The sequence below is a fragment of the Perognathus longimembris genome, chromosome 2, assembly GCF_023159225.1.
Source record: "Perognathus longimembris pacificus isolate PPM17 chromosome 2, ASM2315922v1, whole genome shotgun sequence".
In the NCBI taxonomy this organism is placed as follows: domain Eukaryota; kingdom Metazoa; phylum Chordata; class Mammalia; order Rodentia; family Heteromyidae; genus Perognathus; species Perognathus longimembris.
The window spans coordinates 49305229-49317603 of NC_063162.1; the positions used below are offsets into that span (position 1 = coordinate 49305229).

Sequence of the window (12375 nt, forward strand, 5' to 3'; positions counted from 1 at the left end):
GGCTGGGAATATGGCCTAGTGGTAAAGTGCTCACCTAGTATACATGAAGCCGTGGGTTCGATTCCTCAGCACCACATATATAGAAAAAGCCGGAAGTGGTGCTGTGGCTCAAGTGGTAGAGTGCTAGCCTTAAGCAAAAAGAAGCCAGGGACAGTGCTCAGGCCCTGAGTTCAAGGCCCAGGACTGGCAAAAAGACAAAACAAAACCAAAAAAAAAAAAAAGACAACTTAAAAAAAAAAAAGAGAACTTGGGGGAAGTGACAGAAGGGTGACATTTTCCAAAAAAGAAATGTACTGATTACCTGACTTTTGAAGTAATAACCCCTCTATACAACACCTTAATAATAATAAAATTATATTTAAAAAATAAAAACATAATAAAATTATATATTTTTTAAAAGAGAAATAATATGTTTTGCTTCTGGAATGACATATAATAAAGCAAAAACACTGACAACCAAAGCCAAGCACCAGTGGCTCACACCTGTAAACCTAACTACTCTGTTTTGTTGTTGTTTTTGCCAGTCGTGGGGCTTGAACTCAGGGCCTGATCACTGACCCTGGCTTCTTTTTGCTCAAGGCTAGCACTCTACCACTTGAACCACAGCGCCACTTCAGGCTTTTTCTATATATGTGGTGCTGAGGAATCAAACCCATGGCTTCATGTATACTAGGCGAGCACTTTACCACTAGGCCATATTCCCAGCCCCAACCTAAATACTCTGAAGACTGAGATTGGAAGGTTGCCATTCAAAGCCAGCTTGGATAGGAAAGTACATGTGGCTTTTTAGAAAATTAGTCATGGAGCTTAAACTTGGAACCTGGGTGCTGTCTTAGAGTTCTTTTGCTCTAGGCTAACTCATTACCACTTTGAGCCACAGAACTACTTCCTAGATGTGAACCTTATCTCCAATTAACCATGAAAAGCCAGAAATGGAGCTGTGGCTCAAGTGGTAAAGTGCTCCCCTCCCACTATTCTGCTTCACTTGCCCGTGCTGGTTATGGTGTGGCCTCTTTTGATGGCCCCTAAGCCATCCTGGTTGAGAAGATGGGCTCTACTGGCTCACAACTGTAATCCTAACAACTCAGGAGGCTGAGATCTGAATTTTGTACTTCAAAGCCAGCCTAGGCAGCAAAGTCTGTAACTCTTACCTCTATTTAACTTCAGAAAGGCCAGATGTAGCAATGTGGCTCAGGTGGTAGCTTGCTAGCCTTAATGCACAAAAAGCTCAGGGACAGTGCCAAGGCCCTGAGTTCAAGCCCCAGGAATAGCACCACCCCCCCCCCAAAAAAAAAAACAGTAAAGAAAAAACACTGGCATTCCTGCCTTTCAACCTGCTGTGAATCTCTTCAGTTATGCCTTCTCTGTAGTTTAGAAGGCACATCAACAGAACAGTGACCAAAAAAATGGCATTTTAAAATACTTTAAACAAAATTTCAAGGATATTAACTCCTAGGCGATTGTGTGTAAACAGTGCTAAAATTCAGTTAATTACGGGAGATAGGACTATAGAAACATTCATAATTGGCACGGAGTGAATTCTTTTTTAGTTAAATATTGTGGCATTTGTATAATCTTATGCTTTTCTCTATAATTGACTTTGATGTTTTCATTCTAAACTACACATGCCTTTAAGTGACTAGGTGATGAGTTTTGTATCATAGTGAGGAGTAAGGTATTGGTTTATCTAAGTGTTTAGAGAATGTGTTGAGTTGGTCTTTTTTCATTGATAATTAAACTAAAATTTCTTGTTGATGAAAGTACTCAGAGTCTTATCTTAACTGACACAAAACAAATGTGCTGTTTTCTGAAATCTTCCTGTTTCCCATCTGATTGGGTGAAGCTTTGAGATTTGAGGCGTTCTTTTGTTCTTTGCCAGTACTGAGGCTTAAACTCAGGGCCAGAGCTCTGTCCCTATGCCTCTTTGTTCTCAAAGCTAGTGCTCTACTACTTGAGCCACATGCCATATCTTGTTTTTTTCTGAGTAGTTTACTGGAGATATAAGTCTCACAGGTTTTCCTGCCTGGGCTGGCTTCAAACTGTGATCCTTATAGCTCAGCCTCCTGAGTAGCTAGGATTGCAGGCATGAGCCACCAGTGCCTGGCAATTTGGTGGTTCTATTCAAGTCTGAAAAATAGGAATAATACTTATTCCTCACCCTGTTTCTTTTCACTTTACAAAAATGTTGGGAAAATAGTTGCTGTGATTTATCTTAAACTCTTAAGTAGCTGTACTTGGTAGGAGCTAACAGCATCATTTTTTCTAAAGTTGAGGCAGAAATTTTCTTGTTTTTCCCACAGCTACTCCAGGCTCATGTAATATTTAAGAAAATGAGTTCGTAGCCAGGCGCTGGTAGCTTACCCCTATAATCCTAACCATTCAGGAGGCTGAGATCTGAGGATCACAGTTTGAAGCCAATCTAAGCAGGAAAACCTGTGAGATTCTTATCTCCAATTAAACACTAAAAAGCTAGAAATGGAGTGGTGGCTGAAGTGGTAGAGCACAAGTTGAGCAAAAAGCTCAAGGGCTGCACCCAGGCCCTGAATTCTAGCCCCAGAATTGACACCAAACAACAACAACAGCAACAACTACGTTGTGGAGGCACACACCTGAAACCCTGTAGAGACTGGGAGGAGAGAGAGGTTCAAGGCCAGCTCAGGCAAAACTTTAGTGAGGTACCCCCTCAGCTCAAACAATAAACCAGGTAGTAGTACTTGTTTTCATTCCAGCCAAGTGGGAGGAAGGCCATTGATAGGAAAATAGCCTCTGAGGCCAGTCCCAGGCAAAAATCAAGATCCTACCTGAAGAATAACTAACCCAAAAAAGGGATTGGGGCTGGGGGTGGCTAAAGTGGTTGAGAATAAGCACTGAGCCTGAAATTAAATCCCCAATACTGGAAAGAAGAAAAGCAAAAATCCATATCTGATTGAATCATATGAGTAAGAGTGTTGAGCTTCACAGTATGTCTTCAGATTTAGTGAATGTTCTTCAGGTGATGCTCATAATAAATTAGCATGGCTGTGAAGTAGGTCATGCTGGTCAATTGAATTTTAATATGATTAAACATTACTTAATCTACCTTCCATGACTCAGAACACATTTCAAGATCTTGCAGATTTTCAGGGCAATTGTTTTGAAAAGGAGTTCTCCTAGTTGTCTAAATGCAGAAAATAACAGAGACTGGTCTGTATCTATGTTGAATTATGATATATATCTATATAAGTGTATATATGTGTATATATATGTATGTATGCATATATATGTATATATATGTGTGTGTAGATATATGTGTGTGTGTGTGTGTGTATATATATATATATATACCACTAAGCCATATTCCCAGCCCCCTGTACCACTGAGTTTTAATAGGTAGATTCTTCTTTATATTTCAGGAAATTGGACTTTACTGACAATCAGGAATAAAATGCAGGGGCTAAGTATGTGTCTTAGTAGTAGAGAGCTTGCCTAGCATGCATGAAACCCTGGGTTCGATTCCTTAGTACCACATAAACAGAAAAAGCTGGAAAGTGGCTCAAGTGGTAGAGCGCTAGCCTTGAGCAAAAGCTTCTCAGGAACAGTGCCCAGGCCCTCTGAGTTCAAACTCCAGGACTGGCAAAAGAAAGAAAAGAATAAAATATAGCAGCAGTCTACACATATACCCAGAAGAACAGTACAAATCAGACATCATTTAGAGTTTTCAGCTGTCTAGAATAAGAGCCATGCTTCAGAATACTCTCTTCCTGTGTAACTTAAGTCTTATTTGTAAGTTAAAAAAATTTTTTTAGTAAATTATTGGGCTTGAAGTCAGGGCCTGGGCATTGTCCCTTTTCTTTTGTGCTCAAGGCTAGTGCTCTACCACTTTGAACCATAGCACCACTTCCAGTTTTCTGATATGTAACTGGAGATAAGAGTCTCACAGACTTCCCTGCCTGGGCTGGCTTTGAACCACAACCCTCAGATCCAGCCTCCTGAGTAGCTAGGATTATGAGTGTGAGCCACAGGTGCCCAGTTCATAAGTAAAGATTTGTCCAGTCACCCAGGCTCTGGTAGCTAACATCTGTAATCCTAACTATTCAGGAGTCTTGGATCTGAGGATTGAAGTTTAAAGCCAACCTAGGTACAAAAGATTATGAGGCTCTTATCTCCAATTAACCACATAAAAGCTTCAAGTAGAGCTGTGGCTCAAGTGGTAGAGTAGTAGCTTTGAACACAAAACTCAGGGAAACTGACCAGACTCTATGAATTCAAACCCCAGGACTGGTACTAAAAAACAAAACAAAAAAATTTTTTTCAAATGGGACACTTTAAGAATTATATCTAATTGTGCCTCCCTTTCCATTTACATATAATTATTTCATAATATATAAATCTAGTAATTAATTCTTACATTACTTAAAATATTTTATAGACACATTGTGTTATTACACAATTCAACCCTATTATTAATAGTAACGGTGTCATTAGCTTAGCTCATTCTCTTTATTTAGTGCCTATTTGTTCTATTTTATAGTTGTTAGTTCCCTTAAGAATATAACTTATATTAGGAAGTAATAAAACTAAATTACTTTATAAATATTTATGATACAGACCTTTCCTTAAATCAGACTGCAGCCGTTTTCCAATTATTTCTAATAAAGCCCACTTAAATATCCCTCCCCTCCCCTCCCTTTCCTTCTGCCTCCCTCTCTCTCCCCCCACTGCTTGTATTGTACTGTGTACATTGTACTTGCATTCTGTCTCCCTTTTGTCAGCTGACAAGATGAGCTTGTTTATAATAAGCCAAGTAAAATCAGCAGTCCTTGACATTGATGTTCTTGTAACAAAACAGTAATAATTTTACTTGTGCTATTATACGAGTTTCTGTAGAAAAGCTCTCAAGACTCCTTATTTGTATTTCTAAATTTATAGCTTTGTATTTGTAACTCCATCCAAGATTTCACTTGATCCAATCCATATGAACACTTCCTCTAGCTCATAGTTTCTGTTTAACTACTTATACTGTACCCGTAAAGTATGAATTACCTAGGTATAACCCATAAGACATATACATCATCTATGTCCTGAAATGTAACAAAAGAGGTGTTCCATGTACATGACTGCATCTTGGTTCCCAAGAGCTCAAGTACACTATAGAGAGCTAATGTCTTGCTTCTGTCCTTGAAATGGATAAGGAAGGAATGTCAAACTTGGCTGGCTCATTTTGCATATTGAGTATTAGAAAGAGAAGTCAGGGCCAGGGACAATAGGTTCTGTAATCCTAGCTACTCAAGAGGCTGAGGTCTGAGGATCGCAATTTGAAGCCAGACTAGACAGGAAAGTCCATGTGATTCTATCTCTTCATCTCCAGTTAGCTACCAGAAAACCAGAAGTGGCTCTGTGGCTCAAAGTCAGAGTACAAGCCTTGAGTGAAAAAGCACAGAGACAGTACCTAAGCCCTGAAAGCCACATGGCCAACAGAAAGAAAGAAAAAAAGAAGTCAGTTTATGTTTCATTTACTCTAATTACAGAAAATGAAGTCACTGCTTTTCCTGTCCTGGATCAAGACCAGAAAGAAATTATTGACACTATTGGTGCTGGAGATGCATTTGTTGGAGGTACAGACTCATTCTTTCATATTTACTCATAACCTTTAAGTTCCTTTTTAAGTAACTAAATATGTTGTATATATTTTGTACTCTGGCTCTGATACTTTGCTGTCAAGTATGTTTCTCAATTTGTCTTTATCCACCGTATCAGTGAACATTAAGGGTATTTTTTTAATTAATAAGCTGAGTATTGGTGGCTCATGCCTGTAATCCTAACTCTTCAGGAGGTTGAGCTCTGAGAACTCTGGTTTGAAGCCAACCCAGGCTGTCAGGTCCATAAAACTCTTATCTCAAATTAAGCACCAGAAAAGCCAGAAGTAGAGCGGTGTCTCAAGTAGTAGAGTGCTAGTCTTTACCCAAAAGCTCAGGGACAGCATCCTAACTCCTGAGTTCTAGTCCTATGACCAGCACACCAAAATTAATTGATTAATTATTAATTAATCCCTAATGTTCTTTTCATCTGCTTCTGTACTTACAAGTATTACAAGGGGACTTTACTACTGGAAATATATATGTTTGGCAAAGATAATTTGTTATACCCTACTCGTTTTCACAAGATTAATTGTATCTGTCAGAGTATTGCATAAACAAGCTGCATCAAGTACAGTAGATAGTATACTCCTAGCCCTTCAGGCCTAATGTTAACACATTGTTGTTCTTCAAACAAGTTGTGGTGAATATTAAGCAGCATGCTAATAACTATGGATGGTGTCTCTGGACTGGGTTATAACATCTGTTTCTAACAGAATAATGGGTGTATATTATACTTGAAAAAGTTACAAGCACTTGCTTCATATACATGAAGCCGTGGGTTCGATTCCTCAGCACCACATATATAGAAAATGGCCAGAAGTGGCACTGTGGCTCAAGTGGCAGAGTGCTAGCCTTGAGAAAAAAGCAGCCAGGGACAGTGCCCAGGCCCTGAGTTCAAGGCCCAGGACTGACAAAAAAAGAAAAGTTACAAGCACTAATGTACTTAATAAAAAATAAGTTTACGACAACTAGAAAATTCAGGGCTTGATGACTAAGACAGAACTAAAAGCTGATTTAAAGTTTCTTGTGATGGGTCTAAATTCCTTATAGTTCATTGTAGTTAAACTGGTCTCTAGGAGGCTTTAGATACTTGAAATAAAGCCCAAAAGGCTATCTCCTAATCATTGTTTTTTTTCTCATAATATCAAGCAATACACGGTTAAATTCCCCTGAAGGAGCAATATGAATCATGGGAAATATTTAAATTTATGTGACAGTTTAAACTTAATATGGTTTCTTTGTATCCTTTTATTTTAATGGTCTTTTCACCAACATAGATTTTTTTATTTTCCTTCTCCAAAATTATCCTTCCCCAGTCTTCAGTGAATTGGTATCAAATAGAATATTCCATGCCCTATATTCTTTGGCAAGATTTCATGACACAGACAATAACAGCCTATTTCACCATTAGACTTGTACTTTCGGTTTCCTTCCTCTGAAAATTGGTAATGTTACATGGCTGTCAATTTTCCTATTCCATCCTCTTCAGAGTTATAAGTCAGTGTTAGATAAAAATATTTTATTCAGAATTAATCTGTAGTGAATAATACACCAAGGAAACAATGGAATTTTCTGGTTAGAAACTGATTAGACAAGAACCTTACTCCAAAAATGTATATACCCTTGTGCCCTGTTTATGAATTACTCAATACTTTAGAATCTTTCCAGCTGTGAGTATTCTACTTCTGTGACATTCAGAAAGACATATAATGAAGCTATCATAGATATGATAATAATCTATTTAGCCATTACATGTAGCCCAAGAGATTGGGCCTTCTTCCCCCTGCAACAACAGATTCCCTTGTAGATACTCTGCCTATAACCAGCCAGCACTCACGGGGGAAATGGGCTATTCTTAGGATACTAAACAGCTAGCTACCATTCATATAGAGATTAGAATGATAAGTGATCTCTAGCAAAGCAGTTGGAATTTTGCTTTTTTTTTTTTGGCCAGTCCTGGGCCTTAGGACTCAGGGCCTGAGCACTGTCCCTGGCTTCTTTTTGCTCAAGGCTAGCACTCTGCCACTTGAGCCACAGCGCCACTTCTGGCCATTTTTGTATATGTGGTGCTGGGGAATTGAACGCAGGGCTTCATGTATATAAGGCAAGCACTCTTGCCACTAGGCAATATCCCCAGCCCAGCAGTTGGAATTTTAACTAGGAGATTTTAAACCTCTTTTGTCCCACACTAATCTTATATAGCCTAATTTATTTATTGGGGGGGGGGGGCGGTACAGTTAGTTAAGAGGAAAAACTGTGGAACAACCTTTTGTATGTGTGTGATAGGCCAGATTGTGATAGCTTAGGCTTTGCAGTCCACATACAGACCATCTTGAATATTTTCTTGTTTGCGTGCTTACTTGGATTTCTGTTGCTATTGTTACCCTTTGGTTTTGTTGTTGTTGTTTTGCCTGTCCTGGGGCTTGAACTCTGGGCCTGGGCACTGTCCCTGGGCTCCTTTTTACCCGAGGCTAGTGCTCTTCTAACACTTGAGCCATAGTTCCATTTCCAGCTTTTTTTGTGATTACTTGGAGATGAGTCTCATGGCCTTTACTACCCAAGCTGGCTTTGAACCGCAATCTTCAGATCTCAGCCTCCTGAGTAGCTAGACTTACAAGCATGAGCCACCATCGCCTGGCAACATTTATTTTTTAGTTAACACTTTCTTAGCATTCTAGCTTTTCAAAAAGCAAGCCATGCCCAGACTTGACACATAGAGTACAGTTCACTATAGCAGTGTCATTTCTAGTTTATCCAGACTCCACAACCACTAGATTTCACTCTGCTAAAATTAGAATGGAGAAAGTAAGCTGAGCGCAATGAACAATGTAATCACAGCACTCTAGAGGCTAAGTAAGATCAAGAGATCAAGGCCAGCCCAGGGCTCTATAGCTATCTAGCAAGATCCTGTCTGAAAACAAGAGAAAATGAAAAAATTAGAAGGTGGGTTGAAACTAGGCAGACTTCAATAGTAATTCCTGAATGAGTATCCATTAGTAGTTTCTCATTTTAAACCTACTCTGCTCAGTTCCTAGGATCATCAGACCTGGAAAGACTAGGTCATACAATGAGATGAGACCCTATTGTCAGTTACTCATTGGCGTATCCAACACATTCTGTGTAACTTAAGCTATCTAGTAATAGCAGATAACCTTTATATTATATACCACTGGCTAATCATCTTACATATGTTAACTAATGTTTCTATTAACGTCTTACAATGGATGGTTTGTTTTGCTTTGCATTGCTTTGGCACTTGGTATGGAACCCAGGGGCCTTACACGTGCCAGTCAAGCACCCTACCACTGAGCTTAATCCCCAGCCCGCGATTTTTCAAGGCAAAGTGTTTTTATGGAGCTCAGGTTATATAAAGGAAGAAGAGAAGAAGAGGGGAAGAAACTGAAAAAATAGAATCCAAGGACACAGTCTGCAGTCCCTGGTGAAATTTGAACCAAGAACTCTTCATTAAGTTGTAGAATCTATTACACTACTGAGATAAAGAAGGCCAGATTATAAACTTGCTTGGTTAACATGAAATCCAAATAGTAAAACATACATGAATCAGCTGTTTAATGGCATTTATCTAACCTACCTAGTGCCATCTTACAACAGAGACAGTCTTATTAGGTTGGAAATACTTTGTTTTTAAGATCTACTGGTCAAAATGGAATTTTGACCTGTAAACCTGCTCCCATCTGTACAATAGCAAGAGCCTTTCTACTGGGATTGAAAATTACACCAAGTGGGGCTGGGAATATGGCCTAGTGGCAAGAGTGCTTGCCTTGTATACACGAAGCCCTGGGTTCGATCCCTAGCACCACATATATAGAAAATGGACATAAGTGGCGCTGTGGTTCAAGTGGCAGAGTGCTAGCCACCTTGAGCAAAAAGAAGCCAGGGACAGTGCTCAGGCCCTGAGTTGAAGGCCCAGAAATGGCCAAAAAAGAAAAAAAGAAAAGAAAATTACACCAGCTCAAGAGGCTGAGATCTAAGGATCTCACTTCAAAGCCAGCCCAAGTAGGAAAGTTCCTAAGACTCTTATTTCCAATTAAACACCAAACAGAAATGGAGCTGCGACCTCGATAGAGTTTGTGGCCTTGAATACAAAAGCTGAAGGACAGTGCTCAAACCCTGAGTTCAAGCCCCAGGACTGCCACCAAAAATAAAATCCTCCAACAATTAAATCACTCATTCACTCTATCCTGAACATGAATGGAGAAAATATGGAAACTTCTAGTTTCTATACTCTTACTTTTTTACATTTTTCCACTTCATTCTCCTTTCTGATTGACACATTCCATCTTTAGACCAACACTGTATTCATCTTATTAACTTTCAAGGTTTTCTGGTCTAAGGGTATTGCAGTCTTTTCTGACTTTGCTTATCTGTATTCCAGTTGACTTTATGGTGAATAATAATAATTTTTTTCCTAAATAGCTCATTTTTAGATAAAGCATCATGTCTAGGCATTGGTTGCTCATGTCTGTAATTCTAGCTATTCAGGAGGCTGAGATCTGAGGATCATGGTTCAAAGCCATCCCTGGCAGGAAAGTCCATGAGATGCTTATCTCCAGTGCACTAACTCAAGAAAAGCAGGAAGTGGTAGAGTGTTAGCCTTAAACACAGCAGCTCAGTGACAGCACCCAGACTCTGAATTCAAGCCCCCAGACCGGCACAAATTAATTTTAAAAAAGAAATAGATAAAGCTTGGCTCCAGCCACCACATGCTACTCACATAGCTCAATACAAGAGTGTCCTGAGTTAGTTTTAGCCACTTACGGGCGTACAAATCTATCGTGGATATTCATGGATAATTTTAAGTGGGTACCCCAAATAGACATGAATTAAATTACTAGTTCAATCACAAGGCTCTAGTGACAGTGACAAATCCCTCTTGCCCTGACAAGCATTCTTCCTTGTTCTGCTTGGAGATCGTAAGCACTTTGTCACCTTTGCTCTTTATTTGTCACCAATGGAACTCTCTTCACATTCTTCCCTCAGACCCAAGTGCTGGGATTGTACCTTTTGAAGTACAGACAGGTCTATAATCTCTAAGTATGATTTCCTAATTTCCCAGGTCAGGAGAAAATTTCTTCTGTTGTCCTGCTGTGCTTTGTCACAGCAGGTCTGCCTTTTCATTTGGAACCCTCTTTGTCACTGCCATAGTAACAAATAGCAACACAGAGAACATTTTGTGACAGGCACTGTCATTGTTCCCGGTAAAATCTCTTCGTCTGTGTCTTCCTAGTAAATGAAACTAAGAAGAAAAATCATAACAAATAACATGAAAGGAGCCTAATCAATATGTTGCCCCTGTGCTGTAAATCCAGCCTATGTTAATCAAACAGAATATAGTCATATGCTTTATGGGAACTATACATGTTTAGAATGAACCTACACATTACCATTAGAGTGACAGTGAGTTCTGGCAGATTGTGTCCAGCTACATAAACATATACAACTCTCAGGTAAAAGACTAAAGACCTCTTCTGAGGATCAACATTGTTCAGATTAAAAACCTTCATTAAGCATAGCTAAGAGCCATTTATAGCTTAGAACATTTATTTTAGGTGCTAGTAAAGTACCTGCTGCCTTTGAGCACCTTTCAAAATTAGCAGAGTGTTAGTAGAGGAAATATATTGTCCTACAAAAGATTACCTATGACATATAAATGACCATTAAGGCCATGAAGCAATCACTTTGTAAATAATTACCCCACTTCCAGTCTAATTAGAAAGAATATTAATTTAATTTTCTAATTCCTGTTTAGAAAAGAATTTGGGTTAAAAAAAAATTTGTACAGGGATGGGAATCTTGCTTAGCAGTACAGTGCTTGCTTAGCATGCATGAAGCCCTGGATTCGATTCCTCAGCACCACATAAACAGAAAAGGCTGGATGGAAGTGGTGCTATGGCTCAAGTGGTAGAGCAAAAAGAAGCCAGGGACAGTGCTCAGGCTGTGAGTTCAAGCCCCAGAACTGGGGCTTGCTAAGCTGAGCATAGTGGCTCATGCCTGTAGTCCTTGCTACTCATGAAGCTGAGATTGGAAATATCATGGTTCAAAGACAGTCCAGGCCAATAAATAAATAACAAGATCTCCATATCAACAAGTAAAGCTGGGCATCTTGGTAACACCTGTCATCTCAACTATGAAGAAAATAAATGTGAGTATCAAGGTTCAGGGTGGCCTCAGCATAGATGTGAGAATGTATACCAAAAGCAAAAAGAGCTAGATGAATGGTTCAAGTGATAGCACCACATAGTAACCTCAAAGCCTTAAGTTCAAACCCCAGTGCTGCCTAAAAAGAGAAGAGGGACTAGGAGTACAGCATGAGCAAAAGCCCTAGATTCAATCTCCACTACCCAAAAATGTGTGTATTGGGCTGGGGATATGGCCTAGTGGCAAGAGTGCTTGCCTTGTATACATGAGGCCTTGGGTTCAATTCCCCAGCACCACATATACAGAAAATGGCCAGAAGTGGCGCTGTGGCTCAAGTGGCAGAGTGCTAGCCTTGAGCAAGGAGAAGCCAGGGACAGTGCGCAGACCCTGAGTCCAAGCCCCAGGACTGGCAAAAAAAAAAAAAAAAAAGTGTGTATTTAGTTACCATGTTTGTGAATGAAGGGCTCCACTATAGCCTCGCAGCTTATGATATCTTATTCCATCAAAATTCTTGTTCTGTGCTTGGTGCTGGGATTGACACCGGGCCCCTGTCCATGCCCAAAAACATCTACATATCCCTATCTTGCCCCAGTGGGCA

General features: G+C 39.6%; 1 protein-coding gene across 2 annotated transcripts in view; it reads left to right on the forward strand.

Annotated features, from left to right (window-relative positions):
- Positions 1–12375, forward strand: part of Adk (adenosine kinase) — a 420812-nt gene that overhangs the window by 381676 nt on the left and 26761 nt on the right. For both annotated transcript variants that reach the window (XM_048339095.1, XM_048339096.1), the window contains exon 10: positions 5508–5594. In XM_048339095.1, coding sequence (XP_048195052.1) covers positions 5508–5594 — 87 coding nt within the window. The remainder of the gene's footprint in view (positions 1–5507; positions 5595–12375) is intronic.